This window comes from Salmo salar, chromosome 10 (assembly GCF_965601325.2).
Source record: "Salmo salar chromosome 10, fSalSal1, whole genome shotgun sequence".
Lineage (NCBI taxonomy): Eukaryota > Metazoa > Chordata > Actinopteri > Salmoniformes > Salmonidae > Salmo > Salmo salar.
The window spans coordinates 102,328,597-102,345,495 of record NC_138300.1 but is presented as its reverse complement, the minus strand read 5'-3'; the positions used below and the strand labels follow the sequence as shown (position 1 = coordinate 102,345,495).

Below are 16,899 nucleotides of genomic sequence, written 5' to 3'. Positions count from 1 at the left end.
CTGTGAGGAGCTTGCACCGAGCGCACCGGGCTGTGAGTGCGCACTGGCAACACAGTGCGCATCACCGCATAACACAGTGCTTTCTCGGTCACTCGCTCCCCACGGTAAGCAGGGGAGTTGGCTCAGGTCTCAACCCCGACTTCGCCAATCTCCCCGAGGGCCCCCCCCAAAAGATTTTTGCCGCTGCCTCTCGGGCTTCCGTTGTTGCCGTGCTTGTTCCTCATAGTATCGCCATTCCGCTTTCGCTGCCTCTATCTCCTCTTGCGGACGGTGATACTCCCCAGGCCTTATCCAGGGTCCTGCCCCATCCAGGATTTCCTCCCAGGTCCAGTCCTCCTGACCACGCTGCTTGGTCCTTTGGTGGTGGGTAGTTCTGTTATGGCTGTCGTAGAGAGGGGACCAAAGCGCAGCGTGGTAAGTGTTCATTATATTTATTTAACAATGAAAACACTAGAACAAAGAAACAAACCGAAAAGCCAAACAGTTCCGTCAGGTAACGAATACAAAACAGAAAATAACTACCCACAAAACACAGGTGGGACAAGGCTGCCTAAGTATGATTCCTGATCAGAGACAACAACAGACAGCTGCCTCTGATTAGGAACCATACTCGGCCCAACACAAAGAAATACAAAACATAGAATGCCCACCCCACACCCTGACCTAACAAAATAGAGAAATAAACCGTCTCTCTCAGGTCAGGGCGTAACAAACCAAGCCATGAGGTCGAAATTATTTGTCCGGTAGAGCTCCGAGACAGGATTGTGTCGAGACACAGATCTGTGGAAGGGTAGCAAAAAATATCTGCGGCATTGAAGGTCCCCAAGAACACAGTGGCCTCCATCATTCTTAAATGAAGAAGTTTGGAACCACCAAGATTCTTCCTAGAGCTGGCCGCCCGGCCAAACTGAGCAAACGGGGTAGCAGAGCCCTGGTCAGGGAGGTGACCAAAAACCAGAGGGTCACTCTGACAGAGCTCCAGAGTTCCTCTGTGGAGATGGGAGAACCTTCCAGAAGGGCAACAATCTCTGCAGCACCCCACCAATCAGGCCTTTATGGTAGAGTGGCCAGACGGAAGCCACTCCTCAGTAAAAGGCACATGACAGCCCGCTTGGAGTTTGCCAGAAGGCACCTAAAGAACTCTCAGACCATGAGAAACAAGTTTCTGGTCTGATGAAACCAAGATTGAACTCTTTGGCCTGAATGCCAAGCGTCACATCTGGAGGAAACCTGGCACCACCCCTATGGTGAAGCATATGGATGTTTTTCAGCGGCAGGGACTGGGAGACTAGTCAGGATCGAGGGAAAGATGAACGGAGCAAAGTACAGAGAGATCCTTGATGAAAACCTGCTCCAGTGTGTTCAGGACCTCAGACTGGGGCCAAGGTTCCCTTTCCAACAGGACAACGACATGAGCCAGAGCCCAGACATGAACCCGATCTAACATCTCTGGAGAGATCTGAAAATAGCTGCACAGCGACACTGAGAAGAATGGGAGAAACTCCCCAAATACAGGTGTGCCAAGCTTGTAGCGTCATACCCAAGAAAACTTGAGGCTGTAATCGCTGACAAACGTGCTTTAACATATTACTGAGTAAAGGTTCTGAATACTTATGTAAATGTAATATTTCAGGTTTTAAGTCATGCAGTATGAAGGAAGTTAGAGGTAGTTTTGCTAGCCAATGACTGGAAGTCTACAGGTACAGCTAATCTTGGGTAACGCTTGTTAGCATTGGCTTGCCAAACTACCTCTAACTTCCTTTATACTGCACGCAGAGCCATAAAAATGTTATCCACAAGTTCATCTGACTCTGGGTAAGTAGAAACTGCTTAATCTCACAGTAACCGCCCCCCAGCCCCCCATCTCAATCTCTCATAACCTGTCACTGGACACCAGCGTATGCTATTCATCACAGCCACAGCCCATAGAACAAACAGATGTGAACTTAAAGACTGTCATATAGAAGTGTCTGGAAAAATAAACCCCACAATAAGACACCAGAGGAAAGAGTCACCCTCTACTGGCCCTCTCTAACACCACATCCAGAATCTGATCTCTCATCCAAGGACTGACCAATCCTAACTCATCCCAACAGCAGTGGGATGCAAGGTGGTATGGCTGCTAGTTTGTTGTTGTTGTGTATCTTCTCAAGTATTAATTGACATGTTTTTCTGTGAGATTTTCTCCCGATCGTTGATTGAAGTGTGCAGATGTCACCCTAATTTCCCATTATGCTGTTTGCTAAGTGCAATATGTTTACCTAGCCTTATCTTCAGGGGTCATTGAATTATAGAGTGGTTTTACAATAGGTCTTCTTTATAATTAGCTTAAGAGTAATGGTTTTGACTGAATCACAGTTTCCTCTGGCCTCTGTGGTATCAAACGCTGAATAAAATGCAGAGGGGCTGAATAATTTTGTGCCCTGACAGATGCCACAACTCATGAGCTACCATGTCTTCATGGAAGATCTATTTTTATTGCAAATGCCACGATTCCATGTCACATATTGAATGTTGATAGCGTAAAGGCTGAATCAATCTGAGCATTTTAAAGTCAATGAAAGTGAGCTGGAGTGAGCTGGCTGGAACTCATGTGGAGAGCTGACTTGCCTCTGCTTGCGTAAGAGCCTGGAAAAATTATACCTCTTTGTCTGTGTGGCATATGCTCCCGCCAAGTGGACATGAATGAACTCCTTGGGTGCCGATTGAAGTGCGCTTCCCATTTTGCTCAGTTTAATAGATTTTTCTGGATTGTAAATTGAAAACCAAACTTACCCAGGCTGATGTGTATTTGTGTGGATATTTTGTGATTTGTCTAGCACGCTGCTCTCACTGCCAAACAATGATTCTGAACATTACATGAAATGTTGATTGGCCCAGGCAGGAGCTATGACATATTAACCAAACCAAAATGTTATCCTCCAAATACAGACGCACAGTTGTCACTTTATTTAATTAATTTCAATTTATTTGGGTAACAGACATATACAACAAAATGTACAATGTGAACCACGACAATATAACTTCAAAGGATATGAATTTAAACGGTTGTTTCCAAAGTGGTCCTCAATGGTAAAAATCAATAACACATATAATGATTAAAAGGAAAGTCAAAATTACAAAGAACCATAAATACATTCATTTACATTGACATCCTAGAAAGTGGCACTATTCACTGCACTTTTCCCTAACCTTAAAAATCGACCATATTAATTTCACATTTCGACCTTAAAAAACAATCTATTGATTGCACGACAGCAATCACTCAAATAAATACACCTGACCAGCCAGCACTAGGGGGCACAAGCGGCACTGGAATGGTGCCTCTTAGACAACCTTGCCCAAAAAGAAAACATTCGCCTGCTTTTTAAAGCGATTTCAAATTTTTCCAAGGGGAGACTATTCCACAGACAAATAACTGTATAAAAAAACATGCTCCACGCGGTACTGTTTATCCTTGGGATTTTACAAGACATAACACGACCTCTGGTATTGTAACTGGGATGGTAGTAGACCATATCAATGTGGTTTTTCATATAACCTGGGGCACAATCATTTAAGATGTCGAACATATGATTAAGTTTAAGTTGGTCCACTGGACTACAAAGGCAACAAGCCCACCTCCCGGAACTCCTGTACTCTTACAGTTGAAGTCGAAAGTTTATATAAACTTAGGTTGGAGTCATTAAAACTCGTTTTTCAACCACTCCACAAAATTCTTGTTAACAAATGATAGTTTTGGCAAGTCGGTTAGGACATCTACTTTGTGCATGACACAACAAATTTTTCCAACAATTGTTTACAGACAGATTATTTCACTTCTGATCCACTGGAATTATGATACAGTGAATTATAAGTTTACATACACTAAGTTGACTGTGCCTTTAAACAGCTTGGAAAATTCAAGAAAATTATGTCATGGCTTTAGAAGCTTCTGATAGGCTAATTTACATAATTTGAGTCAATTGGAGGTGTACCTGTGGATGTATTTCAAAGCCTACCTTCAAACTCAGTGCCTCTTTGCTTGACATCATGAGAAAATCAAAAGAAATCAGCCAGGACCTCAGAAAAAAATTGTAGACCTCCACAAGTCTGGTTCATCCTTGGGAGCAATTTCCAAATGCCTGAAGGTACCACGTTCATCTGTACAAATAATAGTATGCCAGTATAAACACCATGGGACCACGCAGCCGTCATACCGCTCAGGAAGGAGACACGTTCTGTCTCCTAGAGATTAACATACTTTGGTGCGAAAAGTGCAAATCAATCCCAGAACAACAGCGAAGGACCTTGTGAAGATGATGGAGGAAATAGGTACAAAAGTATCTGTATCCACAGTAAAACGAGTCCTATATCGACATAACCTGAATGGCCGCTAAGCAAGGAAGAAGTCACTGCTCCAAAACCGCCAGAAAAAAGACAGTACTACGGTTTGCAACTGCACATGGGGACAAAGATCCTACTTTTTGGAGAAATATCCTTTGGTCTGATAAAACAAAAATAGAACTGTTTGGCCATCGTTATGTTTGGAGGAAAAAGGGCGAAGCTTGCAAGCCGAAGAACACCATCCCAACCGTGAAGCACAGGGGTGGCAGCATCATGTTGTGGGGGTGCTTTGCTGCAGGAGGGACTGGTGCACAAAATTATGTGGATATATTGAAGCAACATCTCAAGACATCAGTCAGGAAGTTAAACCTTGGTCGCAAATGGGTCTTCCAAATGGACAATGACCCAAAGCATACTTCCAGAGTTGTGGCAAAATGGCTTAAGCACAACAAAGTCAAGGTATTGGAGTGGCCATCACAAAGCCCTGACCTCAACCCTATAGACGATTTGTGGGCAGAACTGAAAAAGCATGTGCGAGCAAGGAGGCCTACAAACCTTTCTCAGTTACACCAGCTCTGTCAGGAGGAATGGGCCAAAATGTACCCAACTTATTGTGGGAAGCTTGTGGAAGGCTACCCGAAACGTTTGACCCAAGTTAAACAATTTAAAGGCAATGCTACCAAATACTAATTGAGTGTATGTAAACTTCTGACCCACTGGGAATGAGATGAAAGAAATAAAAGCTGAAATTTTCTCAACTATTATTCTGACATTTCACATTCTTAAAACTAACTAGCGGAACCCCTCGCCAACAGCCAATGTAATAGCAGGGCGCGAAATACAAAACAGCAAAAATCTCATAATTCAATTTTCTCAAACATACAACTATTATACACCATTTTAAAGATAATCTTTTCGTTAATCCAACCACATTGTCCGATTTCAAAAAGGCTTTACGTCGAAAGCATAACATTAGATTATGTTAGGACATCAACTTCACAAGAAAAACCACACAGCCATTTTCCAAGCAAGGAGAGGCATCACAAAAACCAGAAATACAGGTAGAATTAATCACTAACCTTTGATGATCTTCATCAGATGACACTCCCAGGACTCAATGTTACACAATACATGTATGTTTTGTTCGATAAAGTTCATATTTATATCCAAAAACCACATTTTACATTGGCGCGTGATGTTCAGAAAATGTATTGCCTCCCAAAACTTCCGATGAATGAGCACATCAATTTACAAAAATACTCATCATAAACGTTGATAAACTTTACAACAGTTATTGAAAGAATTATAGATACACTTCTCCTTAATGCAACCGCTGCTTCAGATTTCAAAATAGCTTTACGGCAAAAGCACATTGTTCAATATTCTGAGTACAGAGCTCAGCCGTCAAAGCAAGCTATACAGTTACCCGCCATGTTCTGGAGTCAATTAAACTCAGAAATAGTATTATAAATCTTCACTTACAGTGGGGGGGAAAAGTATTTGATCCCTGCTGATTTTGTACGTTTGCAAACTGATAAAGAAAGGATCAGTCTATAATTTTAATGGTATGTTTATTTGAACAGTGACAGACAGAATAACAACAAAAATATCCAGAAAAATGCATTTCAAAAATGTTATAAATTGATTTGCATTTTAATGAGGGAAATAAGTATTTGACCCCCTCTCAATCAGAAAGATTTCTGGCTCCCAGGTGTTTTTTATACAGGTAATGAGCTGAGATTAGGAGCACACTCTTAAAGGGAGCGCCCCTAATCACAGCTTGTTACCTGTAAAAAAGACACCTGTCCACAGAAGCAATCAATCAATCAGATTCCAAACTCTCCACCATGGCCAAGACCAAAGAGCTCTCCAAGGATGTCAGGGACAAGATTGTAGACCTACACAAGGCTGGAATGGGCTACAAGACCATCGCCAAGCAGCTTGGTGAAAAGGTGACAACATTTGGTGCGATTATTCGCAAATGGAAGAAACACAAAAGAACTGTCAATATCCCTCCATGCAAGATCTCACCTCGTGGGGTTGCAATGATCATGAGAACGGTGAGGAATCAGCCCAGAACTACACGGGAGGATCTTGTCAATGATCTCAAGGCAGCTGGGACCATAGTCACCAAGAAAACAATTGGTAACACACTAAGCTGTGAAGGACTGAAATCCTGCAGCGCCCGCAAGGTCCCCCTGCTCAAGAATACATATACATGCCCGTCTGAAGTTTGCCAATGAACATCTGAATGATTCAGAGGACAACTGGGTGAAGGTGTTGTGGTCAGATGAGACCAAAATGGAGCTCTTTGGCATTAACTCAACTCGCCATGTTTGGAGGAGGAGGAATGCTGCCTATGACCCCAAGAACACCATCTCCACCATCCAACATGGAGGTGGAAACATTATGCTTTGGGGGTTGTTTTTCTGCTAAGGGGACAGGACAACTTCACCGCATCAAAGGGACGATGGACGGGTCCATGTACCGTCAAATCTTGGGTGAAAACATCCTTCCCTCAGCCAGGGCATTGAAAATGGGTCGTGGATGGGTATTCCAGCATGACAATGACCCAAAACACACGGCCAAGGCAACAAAGGAGTGGCTCAAGAAGAAGCACATTAAGGTCCTGGAGTGGCCTAGCCAGTCTCCAGACCTTAATCCCATAGAAAATCTGTGGAGGGAGCTGAAGGTTCGAGTTGCCAAACGTCAGCCTCGAAACCTTAATGACTTGGAGAAGATCTGCAAAGAGGAGTGGGAAAAAAATCCCTCCTGAGATGTGTGCAAACCTGGTGGCCAACTACAAGAAACGTCTGACCTCTGTGATTGCCAACAAGGGTTTTGCCACCAAGTACTAAGTCATGTTTTGCAGAGGGGTCAAATACTTATTTCCCTCATTAAAATGCAAATCATTTTATAACATTTTTGACATGCGTTTTTCTGGATTTTTTTGTTGTTATTCTGTCTCTCACTATTCAAATAAACCTAACATTAAAATTATAGACTGATCTTTTCTTTGTAAGTGGGCAAATGTACAAAATCAGCAGGGGATCAAATACTTTTTTCCCCCACTATACCTTTGCTGATCTTCGTCGGAATGCACTCCCAGTTATCCCACTTCCACAAGAAATGTTATTTTTGTTCGATAAACTCCATATTTATGTCCAAATACCTCACTTTGTTCGCGCGTTCAGATCACTATCCAAAGGCAAAATGCGCGAGCGCAAATCCAGAGACGAAAAGTCAAAATGTTCCATTACCGTCCGTAGAAACATGTCAAACGATGTTTACAATCAATCCTTAGGGTCTTTTTAACATAAATATTCGATAATATTCCAACCGGACAATAGCGTATTCATCGGATGGGGCTACAGTGTCTTCTGATCCCTCCTGTCTCAGCCTCCAGTATTTATGCTGCAGTAGTTTATGTGTCGGGGGGCTAGGGTCAGTCTGTTACATCTGGAGTATTTCTCTTGTCTTATCCGGTGTCCTGTGTGTATTTAAATATGCTCTCTCTAATTCTCTCTTTCTCTCTTTCTGTCTTTCTCTCGGAGGACCTGAGCCCTAGGACCATGCCTCAGGACTACCTGGTATGATGACTCCTTGCTGTCCCCAGTCTACCTGGCCGTGCTGCTGCTCCAGTTTCAACTGTTCTGCCTGCGGCTATGGAACCCTGACCTGTTCACCGGACGTGCTTGTTGCACCCTCGACAACTACTATGATTATTATTATTTGACCATGCTGGTCATTTATGAACATTTTAACATTTTAACATCTTGACTATGTTCTGTTATAATATCCACCCTGCACAGCCAGAAGAGGACTGGCCACCCCTCATAGCCTGGTTCCTCTCTAGGTTTCTTCCTAGGTTTTTGGCCTTTCTAGGGAGTTTTTCCTAGGGAGTTTTTCCTAGCCACCGTGCTTCTTTCACATGCTTTGCTTGCTGTTTGGGGTTTTAGGCTGGGTTTCTGTACAGCACTTTGAGAATATCAGCTGATGTACGAAGGGCTATATAAATAAATTTGATTTGATGATTACAGAGGAAAAAGAAGGAGTGGCGTGCCTGCATGCTCGCTCAGTAAACAACTCCTTGGTCTCAGGCAGTCCACTGATTGACTGGGCTCTTATTCTCTGCCCAGTAACAATAGAAGCATGAAACAAGGTTCTAAAGACTGTTGACATCTAGTGGAAGCCTTAGGAAGTGCAATATGACCCCACAGACACTGTAGTTTGGATAGGGATTAGATAGAAAAACTACAACCCTCAGATTTCCCACTTCCTGGTTGGATTTTTCTCAGGTTTTTGCCTGCCATATGAGTTCTGTTATACTCACAGACATCATTCAAACAGTTTTAGATACTTCAGAGTGTTTTCTATCCAAATCTACTAATAATATGCAAATATTTGACTCTGGGCCCGAGTAGCAGGCAGTTTACTTTGGGCACGCTTTTCATCCGAACGTGAAAATACTGCCCCCGATCCCTAACAGGTTTTAAAATAAAGTGGTGATCCTAACTGACATGAGACAGGGAATTTTTACTAGGATTACATGTCAGGAATTGTGAAAAACTGAGTTTAAATGTATTTGGCTAAGGTGTATGTAAACTTCAGACTTCAACTGTATGTGGGACATAGGGGGACATTCAGCATATACCTGATAACATTATTTTGCATGACCTGCATTTTCATTTCCAGTTGTTTTGATAGCCCAATATACCAAGCAGAGCAGGCATAATAAAAATGACACTGAATCAAGGTTGAGACAAGCTTATATAAACATTTACATTTGTTAAAATTTTACAAATAATTTTAACAGCAATCAGGTCACCAGAAAGGGATTGATCTAGGAATACACCAAGATATGTTACACTTGTCTTTGATTCAATCTCTTTGCCTGCACAGTTTACCTTTATCTTGTCAGCCTAAGCAAACTAAGTTTTGTTCCAAACGAAATTGATTCTGTTTTTCCCAAATGTAGCGACAATTTGTTGTCAGTCAACCAATGTCTAACAGAATGCAATTTCTTACCCAGGGTCTCTTCTATGTAAGCCATATCCTTCCTGATACCAGTAAGGCTGAGTCATCAGCATAAAGCAGGACTTTGCACTTTACTGTATCTGTATTGGCGACATGACATGGCAATTTCGATATTTATATTGTGTGTGTGTGTGTGTGTGTTTGGGGGGGGGGGGGGGGGGGGATTCACTTATTAAGACATACACTGAGTGTACAAAACAGTAGGAACACCTGCTATTTCCATGACAGACTGACCAGGTGAATCCAGGGGAAAGCTATGATCCCTTATTGATGTCACTTGTTAAATCCAGTCAGTGTACCTGAATGGAAGGAGACAGGATAAAGAAGGATTTTTAAGCCTTGAGACATGGTTTGTATATGTGTGCCATTCAGAAGGTAAACGGACAAGACAAAAGGTTTAAGTGCCTTTGAACGGGGTAAGGTAGTAGGTGCCAGGCACACCGGTTTGTGTGTTTCAAGAACTGCAACGCTGCTGGGTTTTTCCACGTTCAACAGTTTCCCGTGTGTATCAAGAATGGTTCACCACCGAAGGACATCCAGCCAACTTTACACAACTGTGGGAAGCATTGGAGTCAACATGGGCCAGAATCCCTGTGGAACACTTTCGACACCTTGTAAAGTCCATGCCCCGATGAATTGAGGCTGTTCTGAGGGCAATAGGGGCTACCACTCAATATTAGACTCAGTGTAGATACCATATAGGGGCTGAAAAATGTCCAGAGGGCACATACTGTTGACCTCAATATAGTAAAGTCATGAGATGATAATCCAGTCCTACTTTTAGAAGTTCAATGCACAATTTATTTCACAACATAATAATAACATATTATGTTGCAAACCTAATTCACTTCTCAAAATAATATGTTCAACATGACATTAGAAGAAGAAAAGCTCATGCAAAGAAGAGTATTCGTGAAAATATTGATTTGGGGGCTTTGGCAAAAGGAGTGTCACCACACAATTAACATAGCAACAGGAGTTTGCTCCTATTATGTGCCTGCTGCATCTGATGCACACAAACAGCACTGTTTACAAGGCCTTGGTAACTTCAGATTTCTTGATACATGGCAGTGACGTTTTTAACCTGTGGTGTATTATATATTATGCCTTTTGCAAGTATTTGTCAGAAATATTATTCACATTAGTTATGTCACAAACTAAAGAAACTTTAGCTGTATATAGGCTATACTAGTAGAAATTGGCATATGGTTTATTTAAACTGAAAACATGACACCTTATCTGTGCACTGTTCCCCTGGGTATAGAAGTGCGTCACAAACAAATATCCATAATCAAGCTAATCTCAGAGCTTCAGGGATCATCATTGGATGATCCTCCTTTTATCATTCAGAACCCATCTCCTCAAAGAGATTAATTCAAAAATAAGCCAGCGAGAACATGTTTTAAACTCAAAGGGGCGGTTTCCCACACACATATTAAGCCTAGTAATGGACTAAGAAGCACTTTTAATGGCGAATATCCATTGAACAAGCATTTTAGTCTAGGACTAGGCTTAATCTGTGTCCAGCAAACCAGCCCTAAATTCTGTACAAAATGTAGCACAACTTACTGTTCATGGTGGGCTATTTACTGAAGAACCTCTGAAAATATAACTAACTTTCTTGACCATCAGATTACGTTTTGTTAATTGTAATAAAAAAATGTAATCAGATAATATAATAAAATATTAAACTGCCCATGGCTGTACTCTGTGCACTAGCAAAGACCACAAGAGCAAAAATAATTCTGAAGGGCATTTGCTGAGACAATTTTGACAGCGTAATGGGCTTCTTACGTAGGTTATTATTTCTCTTACGTATATAAGGAGATCAATGCTCAAGGCGGAGCAATTCAATATCAATGAGAATACAAACACTGACGAGCAAACGAAAGGAGGCAAAACTGCAGGGATTGGTCAATTGAGTTGAAATAGGAAACAACTTCGCGCGCTCGTAAAGCACTTCTCCAGATCAGGACCATGGAGAGCTCTAAACTGTGGACGAGAGCGGTAGTTTGTACAGCGCTGCTGTCCATCCTATGTGGTGCTGAAACGAGCGACTCAGAAATGGAAGTGGATTTGGAAACGAGAAACATTCACGACTTCTATCCACAAAATCCGAATCTAACGAACGAAAAACGTCTTGTAAGTCTAGCTATATTGTCTGTAAACTGTATGCATGAATGCTTATGTACGCGGGTAGCTGTTGGAATTTACATTCGACTACCTCGATAAATGAAGAGTAGGCTAAATTATGCTATATACAAAATAAAAAGCACATTGTTCTTGAGAACGTGTGTTTTAGGTGTTTTAGGTTTGTTGGTCAAAATGTGAATATTGACTCAAGGAACTGTAGTAACGCTACACAATGACAAGAGAGCACTTCAAGCTCTGACAGTATATTTTAATTGTGTATTTCCTACTGTTTCCATAGCTTGGAGCTCTACACGAAGTTCTCAAAAAACTGCAGACCAAAAGAATTAATCCATGGGAAAAGAAATTTGGACAAGTTCCCACTGTAAGATTTTACTCTTTCTCTGTTCAGAGAAGGTATTACTTTTTTTAAATGACGATTAATTACCAAATGCAGAATGACAAGACAGTTTTATTTTATTATGGTCCAGTGTTCTTAATGTAAGTAGTCTTAACTAGGCTATTGTAAGTTCCTCAAACATGTCGTTGGATTATTTAATACATGCGTGGTGTTTCGAAACGATTTACAGGATTGTAACCTACAGTATCCTCATTGTTTTCATTAATCTTTTTCAGTGCGACGTGGGGGACCATTGCGCAGTGAGGAAAGGCGCTCGAATCGGCAAAATGTGCGACTGTCCACGGGGAGCGTTCTGCAACTTCTTTCTGTTGAAGTGCTTGTGAATGGAGGTTTATTGGATTCAATCCCCTATCATTGTGTTATTTAAAAGAGGGATAATAATGTAACATATGTCATTATTTTTATGAATATTTTTCAAATACAGGCGGGCTATAATTGTCAATGTTATGGTGGGACCACCAATTAGATAATGGTACATCCTATCGTTTCCTGGAGTTAGATTAAACATTTGTGTCACCTAAGTGTTACTGAGCTCTCTATATTGTGCAATAAAGTGTGTCACAACTTCTTTCGTAATCAGTATTTTTGGTCTCGGAATTCTCTTTTTCTAGTTAAATATTTGTGCAATAGAATGTATTAATAAATGCATGATGAAGCCTCTTATTAAAATGTTAGTTAGGATTAGTAAATGTGTTAATATGCTGTTCTCATGATACAAAGATCCTCTTGAGAATTTCAACAACTGTACCTCAAAACCACTCGAACTTAAATTTCATGACACGTTTCTTTTCACAGTATAACAAAAACGTACATGTTAGAGGTGATGAATTAGGGAATTAAGGCGTATTAAAGCAGTCTTCAGCCAGGGTGCAAGCTGGAGAACTAATTTAGTGAAAATTAGTCAGGATCACACTTGGTTGGATCTAAAACTGTACTTCAATTACATACTTTAATTATAGTCATGTTTTTCCATAAACTATATTACAAATGTAACTTGTTCCAAACAGTTAAGTAATTCCATCTTCACATAAGTAGGAAAACAAAATATAAAGATGCCATTTGATCTCAGAGGGAACTGACAGTTTCAAATTTGACTGAATGGGTCAAAGGGAATGTTTGTTCTAATAGACTCAATCAACACTCAAGATCTCTAAAATGTTAAGTCATGTAAATCGCACACCGGACTCACAATGGTGCTGTAGTCGTGAGTGTGTAATACTAGAAGTATAGTGCATTCAGAAAGTATTCAAAAACCTTTACTTTTTCCACATTTCATTACGTTATAGCCTTATTCTAAAATAGATTAAATATTGAATTTGTTTCATCCATCTACACACAATACCCCCATAATACCAAAAACAGGTTTTTAGAAATTGGCAAATTTATAAGTATTCAGACCCTTTGCTATGAGACTTGAAATTGAGCTCAGGTACATCCTGTTTCCATTGATCATCCTTGATATTTCTACAACTTGATTGGAGTCCAACTGTGGTAAATTCAAGTGATTGGACGTGATTTGGAAAGGCACACACCTGTCTATATAAGGTCCCACAGTTGACAGTGCATGTCAGAGCAAAAACCAAGCCATGAGGTCGAAGGAATTGTCCGTAGAGCTCCGAGACAGGATTGTGTCAAGGCACAGTAAAGTGTACCAAAACATTTCTGCAGCATTGAAGGTCCAAGAACACAGTGGCCTCAATCATTCTCAAATGGAATAAGTTTGGAACCACCAACCCTTCCAAGAGCTGGCCGCCCGGCCAAACTGAGCAATCAGAGGAGAAGGGCCTTGGTCAGGGTGGTGAACAAGAACCCAATGGTCATTTACAGAGCTCCAGAGTTCCTGTGGACTGGAAGACTAGTCAGGATCGAGGGAAAGTACAGAGATCCTTGATGAAAAACTGTTCCAGAGCGCTCAGGACCTGATTGGGGCGAAGGTTCACCTTCCAACAGGACAACAACCCTAAGCCCACAGCCAAGACAACACAGCAGTGACTTCAGGACAAGTCCAGGGTTCCAACACCTTCTTAAACATCAAATTCAAGGACTTTTCAAGGACTTTCCAGGCCCAATTCCCTCAAATTCAAGGACCCAACATGGCATAGTTTGAGACACGGATCAAGGTTAATTACTGTTACAACACTGATCATTTTTATAATGAGAACTAGCAGGCTTTACAGAAGCTCACAGACAACAATTAAAAAGAGAAAGAGGCTTGAATGTGTGAACACTTCTCAATTGTGCTGTTACAATGATGGCAGACTACGTGGTCTCTTGCCTTCTCTAACACAGCAAAACAATATATTGTTTAAGTTGAGCGATAGAGACTTATTTACGAGTTGAAGAGCTAAGTAACTCCTCGTTTATTTAATTAGCACCAGCTTAACACAAAACATGTCGCAGAGCAAAAACATGACCTTGTTTTTCCATGAACATGACTAAATAAATAGGGAAATAAAAAACACATGGCCATAAATAAAATTATTTGCAACAATAAAAGATTAGATGAAAATCAAAATAAATATAACATTTCTCCAACCATTGTGTTCTGGGGTTGTTAGCCTTTTTGGTTCAATTGCTTTCATTTATTTTTTATTGCTTACTCATTGAGTAGTGTTTTGCCCTTTCTCAAACTGTTAAAACAGTGCCCATCCTTGCTTTTTGCTGCTATGCCCCTTCATTTGCTTTTCAGGTCATTACATTTTTCGTTGACTAGTGTTTCTATTTCAGCGGCAATAAGAGTGAGGTTGCCTGTGCTCGCCTCTTTGAGTGCAAATTTGTCTGCTGAGGTCTCGAGAGCATTTATGTCATCTGTCAGTCTTCTTTTCTTCCCTTTAAGTTAACCTATTTCATCTATAAGGTCTTTTCTCTTTCTGTTTTTTTGCTCATCCATTCTTCTCCGTCTCTGTTCTTCTTGATGTGTCACATACCTCTGCCTTGCAGATGCCACTGACATAAGCGGCGGTCTGTCAATGCACACATTATGTATGCCACCCACAGCTCTTATGTGGTCAACTATACATCTCTGTGCTACATATGAATCTTCTTTCAAGTTCTCCACTTCAATCTACTGATTGATGGAGAATCCGCGCTCTACTGAGGCTTGCCTGTGTGACAGTAAGAGGAGTGGGAGGCAAAGTCTCCATAGATTTATGAGCTCTTTGTCCTTTGACATATACTCATGTAAAAATGTGTCCAAGCTGTCTTGGACAGGATCAAAGTTGACAAACTCTTGAGTGTTGGGCCTGGACAATGTCATCAATAAAATGTGAGTATTGCCGAATGATGTCATCACAATCTTCTTCCTTCACCCGATGACTATTTACAAGGTAGGTCAGGGCCTTCTTCAGTTTTGCTGTACACAGCATCTTTCCATTTGTGCCTGCCATTTCTCTTGGATCCAAGAAAGAAAGATGTGAGAACAGAGTACTTCAATGGAAATTTCTCAATGAGTTTGTAAACAGTTGAGCATACACTTCTTGCAAGCGATTTTGAAGTCCAGCAATGCTTTCTGTCCAATTCTCTTCCCTGCGGACAAGTCTCTCACAATTCTTTGAGTAACAAAGACGAAGTCGACATGTGAGGAGTCGATGTGATTGGATGACTGTCTCACCTCGACATCAATACGTTTTTGAGGGGTCTTCGCTTCTTTCATGAGGTCTGGCTTAATTAATCTGCTCATCAAGCTCTTAAGCAGCTTGAACAAGTCTGTAGAGAGAAATGGCACCATGGGCTTATCGGTCTGGTAGCGTGTGAGGAATGGTGTCACTTCTTTGCTCACTGACAAGATGAAATTCAGTTTTGCTGTCATGAGAGGGTCCTTAACAGCCTCCTGAATCACCTCAAAGGACTTTGTGCCTGTATTTGAACCTCTCTTCTCTACAGCCTTCACATATGTTGCCATATGGGGTAAAAACTCTAAATCTCTTTCAAGCACGGGCCCATTTTCAACCCACCGTGTCTTGCAAAACTTACGTGGTATTGGGGGAATCTGATGAACCAATGATGTTAAAGTAGTCCTCCCTGCGGGCTGGAGTATCCTTCAGAAGTTGGTACATAGCATGCAGTACACTGTCGACTTTCCACTCTGTCTCTTCCACTCCCTTCCGAAATGCTCCATGTACAATATGGAGACCGTAACTGCCAATGTTTATAAGGTGTACATCAAAATCTAGGAGGGACTTCTCAACCTTTAAGTAAAATGACCAATTTACATTTGGTCCATCCATGGAGATCTGAACCATGTTTTTCTTTGGTAGATCTTCGGTGCTCTTCTCATAGACAGCTTTAAGGTCCAACGCAGTCGGACACACAAATGCACAAATGTAGAATCCTAAAATCTCGTCACAACTTTGTCCTCATCCCATAAACGGACATGAAAGTCACACTGCTTTGACTGAGTTTTTCTGTTAAGGCTCTCATCAAAGAGAAGTACATAGTCCTCCTCCCCAGCAAACAGTTTTTTAGACAAGTGCTTGAAATCAGGAGCCAAGCCATGTGTGCACATATAGCTGGACATTGTTGCACCACATGCTGAGGTCTTGGCTATTGCACTGTCTGGGAACATCTGAGAACAGCACACCTAAGGAGTAAAAAAATAATAATAATAATTTTAAATCAAACAAACACTTATTTCTGTTTCTAGCCTGTGTGTGAATGTGTGTTACAGAGAGAGAATATGAAATATGAAAAACATAACATGTTCATAAAAATAATGTAATGTTACAGGTGACAGTTTAAACAATGCTAACGTTTCAGCTAACGTTAGCAAACTGTCATTTATTTCAAATGTTCACTGTCCAGCTCTGCTTGCCGCAAGTTGGCTAACGTAACGTTAACAACTTAGCTAACGTTAGCTAGCTAGCACGATAGGTGTGATTGTTGGAGAATTGAGACTTCAAGATAACGTTAGCTAACATAGCAAACGTTAATTCGACCGAATAATTCTGTAACGTTAAAAGTTAATTTACCCAACCACGAAGAGGCGG

General features: G+C 41.1%; 1 protein-coding gene across 1 annotated transcript; it reads left to right on the top strand.

Annotated features, from left to right (window-relative positions):
- Positions 1-11,271: 11,271 nt before the first annotated feature.
- On the top strand, positions 11,272-12,485 carry cart2 (cocaine- and amphetamine-regulated transcript 2). The gene is made up of 3 exons (XM_045688783.2): positions 11,272-11,505; positions 11,795-11,878; positions 12,130-12,485. Exons 1-3 carry the CDS (start codon positions 11,341-11,343, stop codon positions 12,235-12,237), a joined length of 357 nt encoding a protein of 118 aa, XP_045544739.1. The 5' UTR covers positions 11,272-11,340; the 3' UTR covers positions 12,238-12,485.
- The last annotated feature ends 4,414 nt before the right edge of the window (positions 12,486-16,899 follow it).

Bases quoted from the DNA above. Each gene is read 5' to 3' on its own strand.
- cart2 (XM_045688783.2), top strand. From the start codon at position 11,341: ATGGAGAGCTCTAAACTGTGGACGAGAGCGGTAGTTTGTACAGCGCTG. The intron at 11,506-11,794 runs GTAAGTCTAGCT...CTGTTTCCATAG, and splicing joins TAACGAACGAAAAACGTCTT to CTTGGAGCTCTACACGAAGT. The intron at 11,879-12,129 runs GTAAGATTTTAC...AATCTTTTTCAG, and splicing joins AATTTGGACAAGTTCCCACT to TGCGACGTGGGGGACCATTG.